This window comes from Miniopterus natalensis, chromosome 10 (assembly GCF_054644295.1).
Source record: "Miniopterus natalensis isolate mMinNat1 chromosome 10, mMinNat1.hap1, whole genome shotgun sequence".
Lineage (NCBI taxonomy): Eukaryota > Metazoa > Chordata > Mammalia > Chiroptera > Miniopteridae > Miniopterus > Miniopterus natalensis.
The window spans coordinates 3276522-3296989 of record NC_142090.1 but is presented as its reverse complement, the minus strand read 5'-3'; the positions used below and the strand labels follow the sequence as shown (position 1 = coordinate 3296989).

Here is a 20468-nt window from a genome sequence, read left to right as displayed (position 1 = left end):
AGCTCGGAGCCTTTCCCAGAAGAGTCCCTGAAGGACCAGCAGGAATTCACCCGGCAAAGGGTGCTCCAGGCAAAAGAGCAGAAGGTAGAAAGTCTGCAGGGGAGAGAAAGTTTTAGAAATCCCAGAACCTGGCAAGGATCTAGTCACTGTCCCTTGAGCAAGGCGGAGGTGGCGGGGGGGGGGGGGGGGGGGGGGGGGGGGGGGGCATGTGCCCAAGGCTTAAGCCAGCAGGTGGTGGCTCCGGCGGACTGTCTCACTCCAGCTCTGTTCTCACGAGCTGCGGGCTCAGGCAGGTTACTGCAGCCTCAGGCGCGGCCTCAGGCTCTGGTTTCAGGCGACAGGAATAATGCTGGCCACAAAGGATGTGTTGAGTGTCAGTTCCTCTTATTTGTCAATGAAATGTGAGCGCCGGGCTCCCTGGGCTGAGGGGGGCGGGGACCCAGGTAAGGACAGGTGCGGAGGCGAGCCTGCACCTGGGCCGTGGGCGGCGGTTGAGTCATGAGGCCGGAACACCGCCGGGCCTCGCGCAGCTCCTCCGTCCTCGTCCTGGGTGTGCAGATGGAGGGGGGAGGCAGCCTGGCCCTGTGCCTTTGGTTCCAGCCCCAACCCCTGCCGGTGTGCCAGCTCTAGGCCCTTCCTGGACCGACACAGCCCCTCCAGCTCCCGCCCCACCTCGCTGGCGCTCGTGGTTTGGAACCCTCAGCTCTGGACAGCAGGCCCCTAGCAGTTTGGTGCCGGCCCTACAGGAGAGGAGAGGACTTCACCACCACCCTTGCCCACCCCACCACCAAAGTCCTTGTGGTTCTGTGAGCCCAGGTAACAGGGGAGGCCAGGGAGCAGGTCTGGTGTGGGCATGAGGGCAGACACAGAGAACACAATCGCCAGGGTGAGGGGCCAGAGCCCTGGGAAGATGCCCCCCTCTGCTCCTGCCAGCTACATGAGGCCTTCCCCAGCCCTGCCTGTCCAGCCCAAGGGTTTCTGTCCCAGGAAGGAGGGCACTGCTTGCATTCATTCGTTCGTTCGTTCATTCATTCAACACTGAGCATGTTTCAGTGGCTGGTACGGAGCCTCCCACAGCTGACAGCCCGTATCTCATTGTCTGCAGGCCAGCAGAGGAAACAGCCCATTCCTCTAACCAGGGGCCTGTCCTGGGATGCACAGGGGCTTCAGGGTGGGCCCACACATCCTTATTTCCTCCGTTCCTGAGGCCCAGGCTTCAGACACTCCTCAAGCATCCCTCTCCCAGGCTCTCAGGCTACTGTCACCCTTTCTGCCTGGTCTACCTCTCTCTGTGGCCCTCTACCCCTGACCCCGGGACCTCTCCCTTCTCCGGTCTCTATGCCCTGGTGCACAATCGTCTGCACAGGAGAGGTTCTTTCCCTCTCCCACCTGCCCTGGGCACAGCAAAGACCCCTCCAGGCTGCAGAGACCCTGATCTCTCCTCCCACCACCTGCCCACCCTGGCAGTGAGAATAGCCGAGTTTGACTGAAATGAGGTTAACAAAGTCACCTCAAAGGGTCAGGGGTTGTGGACTAGGTGGGCTCTGGAGGCCTCTGGAGGGCAGCTCCCTTGCCCACCAGCAGAGCGGGCCACTGCACTTGCTCCTTGGGGAAGCTGGGTGTCCTCGAGAGAGCAGCGGCCCAGGCGCACCTGCCCACCCCACGTGCACACAGGTGAGGACACCGCCCTCACTAGCCCCAGGTCATCTGTTCTGACAGGTTACCCTGATAATAGGAATGAGCCACCCTCTTCAGGCAGCTCCTCTGTGGTCAAGGATCACAGGTGATCCAGGGATCAAGGTGACGCCCATCTGCAGCCAGACAGCAGGAGAGCTCTGGGCAGGGCCAGGAAACCAGTGTGCCCAGGGGTGGGTAGGTGTGGGGGCCAATTATATACAGTCCATGAAAATCTGGGTTAAGGTCAAGATAAGGCCAAGTTGGGGGTTTGGGGGGTTAGGGCCAGAACTTAGGCCAGATCCAGCTACAGCTTACAGTGGGTGTGGGCTGGTTCATGAACTGTGTAGGGACAAGAGCACAGCTGCATTAGTGGGCAGTGTGGGGCCAGATTTGGGAACCAGTAGCAGCCAGCAAAGCAACATGACCCGGAGGGGCCGGACCCAGGCCTGCACCCACCAGGGCTGCCTCCCACCAGGCCTGCACCCACCAGGACTGCCTCCCACCAGGCCTGCACCCACCAGGACTGCCTCCCACCAGGCCTGCACCCACCAGGGCTGCCTCCCACCAGGCCTGCACCCACCAGGCCTGCACCCACCAGGCCTGCACCCACCAGGGCTGCCTCCCACCAGGCCTGCACCCACCAGGACTGCCTCCCACCAGGCCTGCACCCACCAGGGCTGCCTCCCACCAGGCCTGCACCCACCAGGGCTGCCTCCCACCAGGCCTGCACCCACCAGGACTGCCTCCCACCAGGCCTGCACCCACCAGGGCTGCCTCCCACCAGGCCTGCACCCACCAGGCCTGCACCCACCAGGCCTGCACCCACCAGGGCTGCCTCCCACCAGGCCTGCACCCACCAGGACTGCCTCCCACCAGGCCTGCACCCACCAGGGCTGCCTCCCACCAGGCCTGCACCCACCAGGACTGCCTCCCACCAGGCCTGCACCCACCAGGACTGCCTCCCACCAGGCCTGCACCCACCAGGGCTGCCTCCCACCAGGCCTGCACCCACCAGGCCTGCACCCACCAGGCCTGCACCCACCAGGGCTGCCTCCCACCAGGCCTGCACCCACCAGGACTGCCTCCCACCAGGCCTGCACCCACCAGGGCTGCCTCCCACCAGGCCTGCACCCACCAGGGCTGCCTCCCACCAGGGCTGCCTCCCACCAGGCCTGCACCCACCAGGGCTGCCTCCCACCAGGCCTGCACCCACCAGGCCTGCACCCACCAGGGCTGCCTCCCACCAGGCCTGCACCCACCAGGCCTGCACCCACCAGGGCTGCACCCACCAGGGCTGCCTCCCACCAGGCCTGCACCCACCAGGCCTGCACCCACCAGGGCTGCCTCCCACCAGGCCTGCACCCACCAGGCCTGCACCCACCAGGGCTGCCTCCCACCAGGCCTGCACCCACCAGGCCTGCACCCACCAGGGCTGCCTCCCACCAGGCCTGCACCCACCAGGCCTGCACCCACCAGGCCTGCACCCACCAGGCCTGCACCCACCAGGCCTGCACCCACCAGGCCTGCACCCACCAGGACTGCCTCTACGTTCACACAGCCCAGGTGGGTCTGTGCTCTCCTGAGTCCAGGGCCCATGAAGGCAGCCCCAGGGAGCACCCACCACCACACACGCTCCGCACTCAGACGTCAAGGCAGCCCCTGCAGGCCGAGCATGGATTCCTACAGAGGCCAGCGCCCACACACACGGCAGTGTGAACACAGGACACTGCATGCTTATGCCACACCCCCAGCACCACTGCGGTCTCTTCAGGATAATTATTTATTATTCATAGTCATCAGCATCTTCATTAATTATTCATATGATCCTTAATTCTTATCCTTAACAATAAGAGCAGTAAATAGCAGAAAAGTCCTTGAGGTGCCTAAGGCCCAGGGCCGGTTGTCCGGGCAGTTAGACCAGCTACTGCCCCCAGGGCAGTGGGGGGACCACAGACCCCCCCTGTCCACTGCCCGGCCCTGCCCCTGCCCCTCCCACTGAGGCCCAGGGGACAGCAGGAGATGGTCCCAAGAGCTCGGGAGGGGCTGTGCCTTCGAGTTCCTCTCCCCTTCGTGGCCGGGGCCTCCAGGGCGGGGCCTCCGAGGGGAGGGGCCCGGGCAGCGCTGAATCCTAGGTGAGCCATGTGTCCACACCGGCCGCCCCACTAACTGCCTGGGTCTGAGCCGTGTCTGTGCAGGGGCTGGGAGGTGAGGGCGCCCAGCTGGCCCGGCAGGGAGAGACGTCGAGTAGGGCCATCTTGGGGGAGCTCTGGGCCCCCCGGGGGGAGCTCCTCACACACCATGAACTGGGAAACCTGCAAAGGACAGAGTGTAAGAGGCAAGGAGCCCTCGGAGGGTACAGGAGGGAATGGAGGGGCAGTCAAATGGACAGAAAGGAGGGTCAGAGTTCAGGGAGGGTCAGGAGGATCCGGTGACAGAGGACAGGGGGTCAGGAAGGGGCTGGAGAGAACAAGTTGAAGGGCCAAGGCAGACGGAGCAGGACAGAACATGAACCACAGGGAGAGGCTCTGAGGGTGGAAATAGAGAAATGTACTGTCGGCGGGCAGGAGCCAAACTGGGCAGCTGGGGGCTGTGGGAGCTTCCCCAGATAGTGGGGGGTGGGGGGCACTCAAGGCCACAGCCACTCCTTCCCAGGGACATAGCAGCTGAATCCACACCGGCCCAGAATAAGGGACCCTGAGTTGGGACAGAAAGAGAAACAAGGTTCCTCCAATCTAGAATGAACTCAGGGACCAAATGCAGGGGCAGGCTGGAGGCCGGGCCCAGAAGGCCAGGGAACTTGCAGAGCAGGCAGAGAGGTCTGTGGGTGCAGAGGGGGTCTGGCGGTGCTGACAAGCCCGCAGTGAGATCCGCAGGAAGGCTGTGAAGGGAGACTGGCACATTTGCTGACGCGGCCCTGTGTCTGCAAACAGCAGGCAGTGCGTGGGAGGGGGAGCAGATGCCAGAGGAAAGGGACAGTTCCCAGGCTACCAGAGAGGCCCAGACTCAGCTGTCTCTTAGGAGGCCACTCAGGAGAGAACAAAGGGCAACAGAGGCCCGTGTCCGGCAGGAGGAGAAAGATGGGGGCCAGAGGTGCCACCTAGAAACTAGCCGAAGCCCTCAAGACAGCCTGCAAGGCAGCCAGCGTGATAGCCAATGGCTGGCAACAGTCAGGCCTGGGGGTGCCATTCACACCAGGGACTTGGGACCCTGTCCCAAGGGCTCACTGGCACTCGGAACCGACGACCAGACCTCAGGCTCATCAGTCCCCCCGCAGACCACTTGTGGTCACAACACAGGCACCATGAGCAGATCAGGCCATCCAGGTGACATAAGGGAGCCCACACCACTTGGCCTGCTGGCGCCTCTGCCCAGCTGTCAGGGGGCTTTGGTTTGGGGGCTCTCCTGCCTTGCCCTGAGCCCACAGCTCCTGAGGCTGCCCCCCTCCAGGAGCACAGTCTGGGGGGAGGCTGGGGCCCAGGGTCAACCAGAAAAGGCAGCAAAGCAGACCTGGCTCAGAAAAGGCAGGGCTGGGGTGCCTTGGCAGGAGGGAGCTTTGGAACTCACCTGAGAAAGCGAGTCCAGGGTGAGGGTGGGGATGGGGCTGACAGGCAGCAGAGGGCAGGCAGAGGTGGGGCCCGGGCCCGGGGTGGTCACAGCACTGTAGGCGGGCGGGACCAGAGTCATCTGCCTCTGTAGCAGCTGCAGGATGGTGGCCATGTCTGCACTGAGACGGGTCTCCAGCCTGGGGCAAGGAGGGGGACACTCTGGGTCTCAGGGAAGCGGAGACCCATTAGCTGTGACTTTGGGGCACTCTATGGATGGGCCAGCTGCTCAACTCCAGGCTCACTCTCCATTCCAGGTGTGGCAGCCCCTGGCTCAGCTCTGAACCACAGAACAGGGTCACACTGCCAGACACACAGGCAGGCCTGGACGGACACTCTCCATTCTCCGTACAATACTGCCAGGAACCCACAGATCACACTGCAAATCTGGTACCGCATAACTTACAGACCCTCCCCACACCCAGCGGGGGCTAGACTGGACCCCAGGGCTGCCCACAGGCCCTCCCCACACCCGGTGGGGGCTAGACTGGACCCCAGGGCTGCCCTCACCTGTTGAGCTGCCTCTGGAGGGCATCTAGCCTGCTCTCCACCTCGCCCCGAGACCGCCGGCCGGGGCTGGAAAGAGGGATGTTGAGGAGGCTTGGAGCAGGGGCGGGGCATCGAGGCAGCTCCTGGTACTGGCGGCCCCGACTGTCCCCCCAGAAGCTGAAGATGTTGGACACTCCTGAGAAGGCCCCTGGAGCCAGAGAGCTGGGTGAGGGAGACCAGGACAGACGCCATGCCCCTCCCCTCGGCCCTCACCCTACCTGCCTACCTGACAGTGGGTTACAAGTGTCGCTGCTCTTCTCACAGTCCTCGGTCAGGGGCTCCCCTCCCGTTAGCTCTCCAGGGGGCCTGGGGCTGGAGAAGGGCACCAGGCGGAGGGGGCTGGAGCTGCGGCCTGGGCTCTCGTCGTCACTGCTCTCAGGGCTGGAGGGGCCGCTGGACTGGCTCTCCCCCCATGGTCCCCCTGGCTGGCCCCGGGCCCTAGGCACTGCCCCCGCCCGGCCTGGCCCCAAGGCCGACACCTCCCCTGGCTGTTCGGGGTCTGTAGGAAACAGAGCAGGAAGCACAGAGGAGATCAGAGTGAAGGGGAGGCGAGGGGACCAGAGCAGGCCTGAGAGGGGGCTCTGGCAAGACACCCTGGTGTGTCTTCTTTTCCCCATCCCAAAGTGGACTGAGAACTCGGGGCAACAGGACCAGGTCATCTCCCACTGCTGGCTGCCCAAGCACGGCCGGTGGCAATGCTGGGTGGGCCTCTCTGGGTCCCTGGGCCCTCAGCCTCGGTCCCTGGCCCCCTTGCTCTCCTCTGTCCTGTCTCTTCTCCACTCATCAGTTCAAGGCAGTGCCCACCCAGGCACCAGCCCTGGGAGAACCAAACCAGCTCAGGCACGCCCCTGCCATGGAGGGCAGACTTCCTGGAAGAGGTGACAGCTCACGTGGGCAGTGTTTGGACAGTTGGGGTGAGGAGTGGGGAACACTGAAGATAGGGGCAGGAATGTCTGCGGGGCTTGGATAGAGCAGACACAGCTACCCCCCCCCAATGCACCCTCCTCCCTGTCACCTGGGCCTGGACTTCACCCTCAGCGCTCCATCAGGCCCCCTCTGGACCCCACCCTCCAGCCCTGCCCCTCTTCCCCCTCCCCCGCTGCACCTGGACCCCTCCCTCCGCCCCCTTCTGGGCTCTCAGGGACCCTGCCCTCCCCGCCCCACTCTGCCCTCCCCACCTCCCCGGGACCCGCCCGCCTCACCCTTGTCCGTGCGCCGACGGAAGGACAGCTTGCGTTTGCGTTGCCTGTTGAAGCCGCCATCCAGCTCCGTGCTGCCGGGAGAGCCGGGGATCATGTTGGTCTGGAACCAAGGGAGGCGTCAGGGCCCTTCCGCGCCACCCACTCTGCCGGGCGAGGCTCAAACCCCCTCATTAACAGAGACCGTGGGGCGGAGAGCGCCACCCCGGGGACCTCGGCCTCAGGACAAGGGCCGAGGCTGGGACTTGCACATCCTGGTCGGACGCCACACCATTGGACAGGCAGGGAAACAGGCCCAGGAGAGGATCCAGCAGCTTCAGGGCAGCCACCCAGGGTGAAGCCGGCAGAGGCAGCCCACTCACGTCTCGCAGGTTGAAGGTGATCTCCAGGCTGGACCAGAAGTGGTCGGAGAACTCGGGGTACATGTCCAGCACCTCCAGCAGGTCGTCCCGATGGATCTTGTGCAGGTCGCAGTAGGTGAGGGCCCGCACATCCCCGTTGGACTTGCCAGGCCTCGCGTACAGGTTCAGAGGCTCTCCAAAAATGTCATTCTTCCCTGAAGGCCACCAAAAGGGGGGGTTCAGTCCCTGGGGCAGCAGCAGAGACAGCAGGCAACTGTCTTCCGGAATCCTCACCCACCCTCCACCTTCGATCCCCAGCCACAGCCCCTGCTCCCTCAGCTCCGGAAAGCAGGACTGGCCAGCAGTGCCTGAGGGGTGCAGGGCAGGAATCTCGGCTTTTCTTGCCTCCCAGCAACTGGAATCAGCCAGCAGGACCAGCCGATGCCCCATCTGCCCATGGCCCAGGCTTCCTTAGGTTCTAACTCCACTTCTGCCCCCAAAACCCAAGTCCCAAGTACCCCCTGGCCGATTACTGCACCCTCATAATTGTTTTTCAGACTACAGGTCAGAAAGCAGTAGGGACTTGAACCCCACATTTCATTTACTGAAAGAATTAGGCTCGAATAGCTCCCACAGCCCAGAAAAAGCCTAGTGAGGCTGAGAGTCGTGTGCAGAAACTACTTTCACTTGTGTCTGGGGGCGTCTGTGAACTGAGAAATGAAAATAAAAAATGGCCAGCTGTGACAAAGGAAGGACAGGCAGAGGGCAGGTGGTCCCCTGCCCAGGCACACCTGTCCAGGTGTACAGATAGGGTGGAGAGGAGGGGCGAGAGGGGCAGAGGGGCAGAACTCCCTCTGCTTGGCAGCCGGTGTGGGCCAGGCTTGGCTGTACCACAGGAGGATGCAGGGAGCTAAGTTTCCTTAGTAAAATCAGATGCATAACCTCTCTCCACTGCCCGCCTTGGAGCAGGACCTGGTGCTGCTCTAGGGAAGCCAGGTGTTGCTGCCTGTGGGGAGATCCTGAAGGGAAACCGTCTGGGAACTCCCAGAGTTCAGCAATCCTGCCCCCCATGGGGCTCCTCTCCACTGCCCCCTTGGGCCTGAGCTTGGGTGAATTAAAGGAGCCCAAGGTCCCCAGTCCAGAGATCCCACATCTGTGTCCTCAAAGGGCTCAGACCTCTCCAGGCCTTGGCGGGCGGCATTCCAGCCCGGTGCCCAGTCCCCACCGTACCCAGGATGGCCACAACGATGTCACCCCGCAGGATCTCGATGGAGCCCCGGGAGATGAAATAAAGGGCGGTAAGCAGGTCCCCTGCATGCACCAGCGTGTCCCCTGGTGGTGCATGTGTGGTCTTGAACTTCATGGCCAGGGCCCGCAGGCAGCCCTTGGTGGCCCCACGGAAGGGCTTGCAGTGCTGCAGCAGCGAGCGGTTCAGGTGCAGGCAGATGTCAGCCTGCAGGCACTCGGGGAAGCCCTTCAGCACCTGGGGGCAGGTGGGGCTGGCTCAGTGCCTCTCTGGGACCCCACTCCACCCCGCCCAGAGACCCAGGGAGGAGCATCAGGGTCCAGTTCTGGGCAAGGACCCGGGTGCCCATTCTGGCTCCACCCCTTCTAGCCGGGCACCCTTGGGGACGCAGCCTCATTGCCCTAGGCCCCTATTTGCTGATGCGTATGGGGTGGAGACCAGTTCCCGGTGGGGCTGTTGTAAGGATTAACCATAAGGACCCTACTTGCAAGAGCTCGGTCACAGCCTGCCCCCTCTCCAAGGGCAAAAGGAGGGCAACATGCCTCTCGGGGTCTTTCTAAGTGCTAACTGTGATCACCTGAAGCAGAGAGCGGGAGACGTGCTCACTGCACCTAGCGGCGTCCCCACTGCCACTCAGCTCCCTCCAGCCCACTGCCACCAGCCTCCGGGCGGCCCAGGGGCCTCACCGCGTTCATGTCGATGCCATTGGTGTAGGACCAGGCATGCTGGAAGTACTCCTCGAGGCGCTGGCGCAGCGGGTTGGGGATCTGGTGGAAGCGGATGAACTCACGCACCCGGAGCATCTGCGTGTGGTAGCGGGCTGTGCCCGAGTACAGCCGCTGGATGATGGCCGACACGTTGCCAAAGATGCTGGCGTACATGAGGGCTGGGGGCGGGGGTGAGCGGGGCCGTCAGCATCCAAGGGGCCCGCCGGCCCCTGCACCAGTCAAGGACACATGCAGTCACGTCTCCATGTGAACACACACGCAAGAGTCACGAACACAGAAGCCCAGGCATGCACGCCCGTGGGCTCAGCCTGTGCCCCTACTTTGGCATCCCAGCCCCCAAACACACCACGATGGTGGCCCTGGAGTCTCCAAGTCCCCAGAGTCCCAGCGGGCCCCTCTAGCATCCACCCTCTCCTCCACCCAGGGCTCTTCCCGCTGACCCTGCCCCCCGCCCGGCACACACTCACAGCCAATGAGCATGACGCAGATGGAGAAGATCTTCTCGGAGTTGGTGTTGGGGGACACGTTGCCAAAGCCCACGCTGGTGAGGCTGCTGAAGGTGAAGTAGAGGGCTGTGACATACTTGTCCTTGATGGAGGGGCCGCCCAGGCCGCTGCTGTTGTAGGGCTTGCCGATCTGGTCGCCCAGGTTGTGCAGCCAGCCGATGCGGGAGTCCATGTGAGGCTGCTCCATGTTGCCGATGGCGTACCAGATGCAGGCCAGCCAGTGCGCGATCAGCGCGAAGGTGCACATGAGCAGGAACAGCACGGCCGCCCCGTACTCCGAGTAGCGGTCCAGCTTCCGGGCCACGCGCACCAGCCGCAGCAGCCGGGCCGTCTTCAGCAGCCCGATGAGCTGGGGTGGGGGAGAAGTTCCACGTGGGGCACGTGAGAAGCGGGGGGCGCTGCGGTCTTCCTCCCAGAACCTCCTCCTGATCATCTAAGCGCCTCCCACGCGCCCAGCCCAGTCCCAATCATCTTTGCGCCAGCTTGGTGACAAAGGGTACGTGGCCCCCCACCCCCGGTCATGAGAGTGAGGAAACTGAGACTTGGAAAGGTGCAACACCCACCCTAAGGTGCCTGGCCAGGGGTCCCAATAGCTTCCGGGGCACTTTTGTGTGAATTAGAAGACAGTGGTCTCTTTGGATACACAAATGAGAAAAACGCACTTCCTCTGCACCCAGTGAGTGTCTCGGGTAGGGTAGGCAGGGGGCTGGCACGGGGCAGCTGGGGCAGCCTCCGGGCCCCTCCAGCCCTGTTTCTCTAGCCACTGCCTCGCCCACCCCCTCCTCACCCTTCCCCCGCACCCTCCAGGCCTCTCCTGCCCTCCCCTCCCTCGGCCTCCCTCCCAACCCACCTCCTCCGAGCCAGAGCCAAAGATGAGCAGGTCGAAAGGGATGGCGGCCACCATGTCAATGAGGAACCAGCCCTTGAAGTAGTGGACGGCGATGCGGCCAGGGTGGCTGACCACCTCCTCGTTGGCGTTGACGTAGGTGGTGCGGAAGTTGATGAGAATGTCCACGATGAACATGATGTCCACGATGAGGTCCACCACGGCCAGCGGCTGGCAGGCGTAGCCGCAGTCGGGCGCCACGGGGCCCTCCTCCGTCTCCTTCAGCAGGAAGGCGGCCGAGTAGGGCGTGAAGACGGCCGTGTAGATGACCAGCAGCAGGATGAGCCAGTCCCACACGGCCTTGAAGGGGCTGTAGTGCAGGATGGTCCAGCGGTGGATGCGAGGCGCCTGCAGCTTGTACTCCGGCAGCACGTCCGCCCCCAGGGACAGGACCTGCACCGGGAGGGAAGGCAGCGGGGAGGGAGTGATGTCCCACTGGAGTCGGGAGCGGGGGGAGGACAGGCCATGGGACCTCCGGGGTGGGAGCAGGTGACGTCTCTGTTGGGGCCTCCAGAGAAGAGGCCAAGCAGAGTAAGGGGGAGGCCAAAATGTTCTGATCATAATGTCCACCCCTTGGCCACATGGCCACAGCCACTGCCCACCCCTCGATCTGGGCACTATAGTTCCCCATGGAGCACAGGGACCTCCCAGCTGGCTCCCAGTCCAGGGCACCATGCAGTAACGCCCAGAAGTACTCTTCTCCACCAGCAACGCAGTCCCCTACTTTGGGGTGTGACTCCCACCGTTCAATTTTGCCCACACCCAATATCCCCATGAACACACACACACCATGGCCTCTGTCCATGCCACTGGCCAAGGACACCAGCCATCCGAGAGAGAGAGAGAGAGAGAGAGAGAGAGACTTAAACACTCCCACCCCTGCTCCTGCAGCCCCCTCTCCTGGCCCAGAGCAGCCCTCCCACATGCCTGTGAATAGACACAGAAGACCTAACGAAGCCATAGACGCATCTACAGGTACACGGAGGGACATGCACACAGGCAGAAGTCCAGGAGTGACACACCCAGCACAGGCTCACCTGCACATCCTGCCTCTCGACAGTCAGGCAGAAGCCAAACTAGGAACAGCTGAGGCCAGCTTCGCACTGTCCCAGGAGCCTCTGTCTGTCCCCCTATGGCCTCTCCCGCCCTTGAGAATCCTCTCACAGACATCTGACACCCAGGAGCCCCTCATGAGCTCTCTCAGCCTGGCCCACCCTGGGAGCCAAAATTGCCCCTTGCTCCCAGCAGCACTGACTGCCAGGGCTCTGTCCTCAGGACTCTGCACTCATGCTGGGGACCCTCTGGACCAGAGGGACTGTTTGGAGGACATCGTCTTTGAAGAAGTAACTGGGAGTTCAGATGGGCCATATGTAGGGGTCTGTCCACCCTGGGCTGGCCCCGGAAGCTCTGAAGGCACAGGATGGGTGGAGGGAGCTGCTGGGGACTGAGGCAGGGGATGGAGGGTGTGACTTCCAGGTCCCCACTGTGCTGGTCTTCAGCCCATGTTGCCTGCTCCTTAGGCAGAGAGCATGGGACAGTGGCCTCTCGGGGTCCAGTGGGGCCAGGGCCCCTGCAGACCATGGCTCTCCTCCAGGTACCCAAGAGGCTAAACCACACCTGGTAACAATGACCCAGCCCGAGTCTGCCCATAGCAGGACTGGCACCGCTGCAACACACACACACGCACCCCCCCGGGGCAAGCCTGGGACGCAACACCTGGACCTGCAGACCTCATCTCACTGGCGCCAGGCCCAGCCCTGCAGCCACCAGCTTACTAGACGGCCTTGGGCCAGCTGTGTAACCTCCTTTGACCTGTGGTCCCACAGAATACAGAAGCTCCTTTAAACCAAATCCTGAGTCCTCACCTGTGTGTGGGAAGGATCTGCCCCATACCTGTCCCCCGCTGGGAGGGGCATGAGCCACGGCAGAGAGCTCAGGTGCCAGGCGGTGGTGGCAGCGGTGGGATTCTCGGACTCACCCTTGAGCCACCTCCAACACCCCCTCTGCCACCCTCCCCCAGCCTGCTCCAGGCTCTCTGACATGGGGGGGAAGAGGTGCTCCCAGGACCACGGGGCAGCTACCAGCACCTCAGGCTGTCCAGGAAGAGTGAGCCAGCTGCCCCCGCTCAGCTACCCTCACCGCCATCCAGGGGCCTCCGACCCCACCCTCCTCAGACTCCAGCCTGCAAGCCTGGGCCCCTGAAGCAGCCCACCCGTCCCTCTGCCACCCCTGGTTCACCCCCAGCACAGGGCCGCTGCCCACTGGCGGGGAGGGGGAGGGGGGCGACCTCCTCTCCTCCCCACCTCCCACCATCCTCTCTGGGCACCCATTTCATTCCTACCCTTCCTCTCCTCCCTCAGCATTTTGAGCTAGGAGACTGGGCCACGGGAGCCCTTGGAGAGGGAAGTCCTGGCAAGAAAAACACTGTCCGCCCAGGCCCAGCAGGCCTGGGGAATTGAGAGCTAGGGCCAGGAGTGGGGTGAGCAGGGCTTCGGACCCTCCGGCTCCCCAAACTGTCCTGCTTCTAGGCAGCCCTCTCCCCGCCTGGAGCCAGAATCCTCTGGGCCGCATCCTGAGTCCCTGTCCCAGCCCTGGAGGGGAGAGGGAGGGGCTGGGGGTCACCTACCTCCTGGGCCACCAAGCTGGAGATGCGCACGGCCCGCCTTACCCGGCCTTTCTGGACCCTGGGCTGCAGAGCCCCAGTCCCGCTCGCCTTCCTGGCGGGGGCCGCCATGCGGGACTTGGCTCCCCCCAGCCTGCCTGCCCTGGGCCCCGACAGCCCGGCCAGCGCCTCACCTGCGCCCCAGCAGCAGTCCCAGCCCAGGCTGAGCCCCAGAGACCGGCGGCCTGGCTCCCAGGGCAGCCTCTGGAATGAAGCCAGGGTCGCTGGGGCTGGGCCCCCGGGGCCGGGGTCACCCTGGCAGCGAGCGCGCCCAGCGGCGCGCGGGGCGGAGGCTGCCCATGACCCCCCGGGCGGGCCCCGCTGCCAGGGTGCTGCGCTCTGCCGGCCGCCAGCTCAGCGCCGGCGCCGCGGTCGGCACCTCGGCCCCCGGGCCCGCCCCCGCCGCCCGGGTCCCCACCCCGCCGCGCCCGGCCGCCCCCTCCCCCGCCGCGCCCGGCTCCCGCCGCAGCCGCTCCGCCGGCGCACCCCGCCCCGCCCCCCGCAGCCCGGCCTGTCACCGCAGATTAATGGTCCCCCCGACACCCCCGCCCCGCCGGCCCAGGGCCCAGCCTGCCAGAGGCAGACAGACACCCGGAGACGGAGGGCCCGGCAGAGCCCGGAACACGCGCGCGCTCGCTCTCCACACTCACAGGCGCGCACAGAAGCGGGGCCGGGCAGAGGCCGGGCTCCAGGTGGGAGCCACAGAGCCAGGGGCCGGAGGGGAGGGGCGCAGGCAGCCAGACGGGGGGCCTGGGATGTGGGGGAACATTCTGGACTCAAGGCCAAGGGGCTGGAGACCTGGCGGGGACCCAGAGAGCCAGTGGCAGTGGGCACGGGGCCAGGAGGAGGGCCCAGGAGGCCGGCGCTGGCGGCTCTCACGTGGGCCACCCGGGGGAGTTGCTGTGGAAGGAGCGGGAGGCAGCCCGGGGACGGAGGCGTGGCGGGCAAAGGACGGGAGCCCCAGCCCTGCCCGGGGCCTCTCCCTCTGCCAGGACTCAAGGAAGGATCTGGAATGGAATGGGCGGTGGGGTGGTGCAGGCCATCTTGCTGCCAGGAGGGGGCAGGAGACAAGGCTGGCCCTGCCACCGGGCAGTGCTGGGCATTGCCCCCCGAGTCAGGGGCTTGTTCCCCCTATATCTGTGCACCCACCACGACGCCCTCCCCTCCCAACGTGGTTGGGGAAGGGGCGGGCACTTCCAGGCCACCCTGGCAGCTAGCACCAGGCCCCCGCCTTATTCCTGGTTCATCGCCTTGGCCGAGAAGATTCAGGGCGCCCAACCTTGACCTCTGTTGCCCCTTCTAATTCAAAGCTTCCCGTTGGGTGCCCCCCAGTAGTCCCCTCGCCACACCCTGCCATGCCCCTGTGGCTGCCTTCTCCCATCCACCCTGACCCTCTCAGGTGCCAGCCTCAACTGCACGCCCTCCTGTGCCCCATCACCCCGTTTTCTGTACCCACCCTGTCCTAAGGCCACCTCCCCTCATCTCCTTTTCCTCAGGACCTCCCAGACTGTCCTCTCACCCCAGCTCTGAAACCCCCAGCCCCCGCCCGCAGGTGCGCCCACCTTCAAGAGGCCCTGGCTGACTGGACCCTCCACCCACCTTGGCCCACAGCCCACCCCCCCCCACCCCAGCTCCTCCAAGCTGCGGGGAGAGCCAGGGACTGGGCCCCTACCTGGGTGACCTTCTCTGTGACATTGTGGGTCCGCTCCTTTATCTTGGGTGCTATGATCTCTCGGTCGCTGGTGGGTGAAGCCAGGAAGGGGTCGCCCTTGAGGTCCACAAAGTTGAGGGTGATTTGGGGGATCTTGCTAATGGTGCGATAGCGCACGAGGTCCGAGTCTGACGTGGAATTAAGCAGGCCGCTGCGCAGGGGGTGCATGGCCCCTGGGGGGGGGAGAGCGGGGTCAGGGCTGCGCAGGGGTGCATGGCCCCTGGGGGGGGGGGGAGAGCAGGGTCAGGGCTGCGCAGGGGTGCATGGCCCCTGGGGGGAGAGCGGGGTCAGGGCTGCGCAGGGGTGCATGGCCCCTGGGGGGGGGGGAGAGCGGGGTCAGGGCTGCGCAGGGGTGCATGGCCCCTGGGGGGGGGGAGAGCGGGGTCAGGGCTGCGCAGGGGTGCATGGCCCCTGGGGGGAGAGCAGGGTCAGGGCGGCAGCTGGGGGTGCATGGCCCCTGGGGGGGGGAGAGCGGGGTCAGGGCTGCGCAGGGGTGCATGGCCCCTGGGGGGGGAGCGGGGTCAGGGCGGCAGCTGGGGGTGCATGGCCCCTGGGTGGGGGAAGTGGAGTCAGGGTGGCCGGCAGAGGGTGCACAGCCCTTTGGGTGTGGGGAGAGTGGGGCCTGGGTGGCAGGCAGAGGCCGACATGAAACTGAGGTGAAGACCAGGCTTTCAGGAGTCAGGCCACTGGGGTCAGTGTGTCACGGGAGCTGGCTCCGGAGCGGGGTCAGACTCAGTGAGAAACAGGCCTGAGTCCTTCCCACTTGAGGGACGTGCCCCCGGAGCAACCAGGAGACCGCAGAGCCTCCCTGAGGTGTCCAGGGCACTGAGGCCCAGCCAAGGGGCCAGGTGGGGACAGGGACCCGGGCGCCTGTCCTGCCCTTCAGACTCCCGGGCCGTCCTGCTCCAGGACAGCGTGGGGGAGCCGGCTTCCCGGGCCCGGGAGGCTGAGAGTGCGAGAATGTTAGGGGATGGATGGAGTTTTAATTGAGTAAAAGGCCACTTAGTGGGATTAAATAAGTGCTTAATGGGATTTCCATCTCCCCGGCACCCGGGACGGGCGGAGCCGACGGAAGCGGGCCCGACGGGGCGGGCGGGGGGGGCGCCCTCACCGGCGCTGGCGTGGCGCGGGGGCGGCGGCAGCGCCCCGGCGCGCATGGCCTCGATGTCGTCGGCGGACGAGGCGCGGCGCACGCTGGCGCAGCTCTCCCGGGAGCGGGTGCGCGCCAGGCTGCAGGTGGAGCCCGAGGCCTCGGGGTTGAGGCCGCGCGCCTGCGGCGACGGCTGCGCGCCGGGCGCGCGCGCGCGCGGGGACCCGGGGGCCACCAGGGCGCGCCGCTCCTCCGCCGGCCCCGGCCCCGCCACGTGGTTGTCCATGGCCCGCACCTCGTCCAGGGCCAGCGACTCGCTGCTGGGCGCCGCGGGCGTCAGGTCCACGTCCACCACCACGGCGCCCGGGGCCCCCGCGCCGCCCGGGCGCGCCGAGGACTCCCGGGCCGTCAGAGCCAGCATGGCGGGCAGCTTCAGGCGGAAGGTCTTGGCGCGACCTGCGGGGAGAGGGAGCTGGGCGGCCCTGGCGACCGGAGCCGCCCCAAGCGGGCAGGCCCAGGGGCGGGAGCCCCGGCCACCCGGCAGACGCAGGTGGGGAAGTGGGAGGCCTGGGAGCGGGCACCCCTCCACCCTGACTTCCACTGCACAGAACTCGCTCCTATAGAAAAAAAAAAAAAAGCCTAGAATCCAGCCCTGGCTGGTGTGGCTCAGCGGTTAGAGCGCCGACCAGGGCAGGGAAGGGTCACGGGTTCAATTCCCGGTCAAGGGCAGACACCTGGGTTGAGGGTTCGGTCCCTGCCCCCAGCTGGGCTGTGCGGGAGGCAACCCATCCACATGTCTCTCTCACATCGTGTTTCTCTCTCTCCCTCCCTCACTCCCTTCCACTCTCTCTGAAAAGCAATGGAAAAATATGTATATGTGTGTGGATAGATAGAAAGATGATAGATAGAGATAGATAGATGATAGATGATAGATAGAGATAGATAGATGATAGATGATAGATAGATAGATAGATAGATAGATGATAGATAGATGATAGATAGATAGATAGATAGATAGATAGATAGATAGATAGATAGATAGATGATAGATATAGATAGATGATAGGTAGATATAGATAGATGATAGATAGATAGATAGATAGATAGATAGATAGATAGATAGATAGATAGATAGATAGATATAGATAGATGATGGTAGATATAGATAGATAGATAGATAGATAGATAGATAGATAGATAGATAGATAGATGATAGATATAGATAGATGATGGTAGATATAGATAGATAGATAGATAGATAGATAGATAGATAGATAGATGATAGATAGATAGATAGATGATAGATAGATAGATAGATAGATAGATAGATAGATAGATAGATAGATAGATAGATGATAGGTAGATATAGATAGATGATAGATAGATAGATAGATAGATAGATAGATAGATAGATAGATAGATAGATAGATAGATGATAGATATAGATAGATGATAGATATAGATAGATAGATAGATAGATAGATAGATAGATAGATAGATAGATAGATAGATGATAGATAGATAGATGATAGATATAGATAGATGATGGTAGATATAGATAGATGATAGATAGATGATAGATAGATAGATAGATGATAGATATAGATAGATATAGATAGATGATAGATAGATGATAGATAGATAGATAGATGATAGATATAGATAGATATAGATAGATGATAGGTAGATATAGATAGATGATAGATAGATGATAGATAGATAGATAGATAGATAGATGATAGATATAGATAGATATAGATAGATGATAGGTAGATATAGATAGATGATAGATAGATAGATGATAGATAGATAGATAATAGATATCTAGGTAGATAGATGATGATAGATAGATAGATAGATAGATAGATAGATAGATAGATAGATGATAGATCGATCCTCGAGTGAGGATTTTTTTTAAAAGTTCTAGTATCTAATCTTACCTAAGGCCCTGAAAACAATAAACTACTATTTTTCTGAGCCACATAGCACAGTGAGCCTCACACAAACAGTGGGTGACGTAGCTGCTGGTGGGCAACATAACCCCCATCACAAACGTGAGGAAACACAGGCACGAATGAGTGTGTGGCTTGCCGGAGGCCACACAGTACCAGATGGGGGCGGGGGTAGCCTGCCTCGGAACAGGGGAGCCACGCGGCCTTCTCGCCAAACCCTGCTGCCTTGCAGAGGGCCCAGCGTCAACACTGCCGGTTTAGAGCTTGAGAGACCGTGAGGTGGGCTTTTTTTTGCCGTGACTCTAAAGGGTGAATTAGAGTTCCAACCCAAAGAGGCTGAGCCTGAGTCACCGGGATGAGGTGAGGGTTCCAAGTCTTCAGCCACGGTGAGCACTCCCCTCAGATTCTCTTCTCGGTCAGCCCAGGCCCCAGCAGGGAGCTGGCCAGTCCAGGAATGGGTCAGGGGCAGAAGTTTCCCAGGGAGACACCTGAGTCCCTGAGAGACGAGGCCTTATGATGAGCAAAGGGAGCGGCTTCGAGGTGGCCGGGGCTGCCTGGAAGGGTGCATGACCACCCCATCCCTGGGGCTGCGGAGAGGACCACTCCTGCAGGGAGGATGCTGGTGGAAACCCAAGCAGGTAAAGCTAGGATACCAGATGCGATCCTGCCCCAAGGACCTGTGGGTCTGGGCTCAATCTGTCACTCCATCTCTGTTCATCTTGAGCCAGAGGGGACCGGGCCACATCCTCGGTAACCTCTGAAGGGACACACACATTCCTTCCTGCAGGGCAATGGCCTTGGGTAGCCTCATGGCCCCAGAAAAGGGAGACCTCATCTTCCTGCACCAGCCCCAGTGTGGCTACACTTACCTGGGGCCAGCCAGCTGGTGGGGGCGCCGCGGTGATTGGTGTCCCGGGCCGGGGACCCCACCATGTCCTTCTCCATCACCACCTCGAAGTTCAGGATAAACATGATGACAGCTCCATCTTCATTCTTCACGGGCACCACATCCACCAGGCACAGGAAGCAGCTCCCTGCGGAGGGAGGGACACGGCACCAGGGCCCCTGGGTGGGCAGAGCAGAAACCCGAAGGGGCCTGTCCACCTCTGCCTCCCCCACGGCCCCCTCCTAGCCAGGGCCTCCTGCCCCACCCCTCCTGCTCCGTGCCCGCCAGGCCAGCCGGAGCTTCTGCCCTAGTCTACCCGCCCCAACCTGCTGTGGGCCCGGCTCTCCCTTCTCCCCACTCGTCGTTTCTCTAGCCCTCACCCTCGCTTAAGCTCCTTTCTGCCTCCACCTTGTCATTTCGTTGTCCCCGGCCTCTCAATTTAGCCTCGTGTTCCCTCACACGTGGTCATGTAGTGTGGGGATTAAGCCCACAGACTTTAGGCCTGGGGGGTCCCTGGGTTCAAATCCCACCTCCGCCGCTTAGTCATTTATGCACGATGCTTACATTATTTAACCTCCCTGGGCCTCGTCTTCCTGGGCTATAAAATGGGAATGATAATAGCTCCTTTGTCCTGAGTTGTAAAGATTAAGTCAACACACGCTGAGAGCCGAGAGCAACACCTGGCACACGGTTAGTTCCTCCTCTCCGAGTTGCCATCCCGTCCTCTCCGCTTTAGCCCCAGCTGCTGTATCAGTCCACAGCAGATCCGCCCAGAAGCGGAGAGCAAGTTTCAAAACCTCTAAGCAATTCGACAGTGCCACGGTCTCCAAACACGCAATCTTGTATTTCACAAAGGTATTGGTCTGTGACATATTAGAAATAAAGGTGGTCTTTCGCCAAAGAATCACGAAGCACAGCCCCTAGACCTTGCATCTCTGTCTCTCCTTGTCTCTCTTTCCTCTCCCAGTCTCTCCCTGTCAGGCCACCAGGCAAGGCCAGGCCACCAGGCCGGATGCACCCCATACCCTTCTGCTCCCTGCCCAGCTCACAGCCCCTCACCCTCCTCTTCCCCATGGACCCTGCGGGCACCAGGCTTGTCCCTTATCACCCTTTCTTCTGGGGACAGACGTCTTTCCTTGTCTCACTCCCCCTGCTCATCTGTCTTCTCGGAACTGCAGGGGCCTAACTTTCCAGTCTGCATCCCCTCCGCGGGGCCTACCACCTAAAACAGCACTCCCGGGAGCAGGCACTGGCCAGTGGGGCTGGTGATGGAATATTATGGTGAGGGAGGGGCCAGGGATGGAGAGAGGCGGAGAGGACATGGAGGTGGTGAATTGGGTCAAGGGAGAGGCCAGCAACCTGGAGGCGCTCTGGGTGGTGTTTGATGCCTGCCGCCAGGCCCTGGGGGCTGAGCCCTGGGGCGTGTGGCGCCA

At 62.5% G+C, this 20468-nt stretch overlaps 1 protein-coding gene across 2 annotated transcripts in view; it reads right to left on the bottom strand.

Annotated features, from left to right (window-relative positions):
- Positions 1–3441: 3441 nt before the first annotated feature.
- KCNH2 (potassium voltage-gated channel subfamily H member 2) overlaps positions 3442–20468 on the bottom strand; it is a 33321-nt gene continuing 16294 nt past the window's right edge. The window contains exons 3-15 of one of the 2 annotated variants that reach the window (XM_087820923.1): positions 19019–19183; positions 16203–16653; positions 15069–15291; positions 10699–11127; positions 9810–10197; positions 9301–9500; positions 8599–8851; positions 7390–7583; positions 7031–7130; positions 6055–6327; positions 5790–5976; positions 5242–5419; positions 3442–3989 (exon numbers count right to left, since the gene is read on the bottom strand). In XM_087820923.1, the coding sequence (XP_087677049.1) occupies positions 3840–3989; positions 5242–5419; positions 5790–5976; positions 6055–6327; positions 7031–7130; positions 7390–7583; positions 8599–8851; positions 9301–9500; positions 9810–10197; positions 10699–11127; positions 15069–15291; positions 16203–16653; positions 19019–19183 (3191 nt within the window). In that variant the 3' untranslated portion in view covers positions 3442–3839. The remainder of the gene's footprint in view (positions 3990–5241; positions 5420–5789; positions 5977–6054; positions 6328–7030; positions 7131–7389; positions 7584–8598; positions 8852–9300; positions 9501–9809; positions 10198–10698; positions 11128–15068; positions 15292–16202; positions 16654–19018; positions 19184–20468) is intronic. The other variant, XM_087820924.1, reaches the window with a different exon arrangement.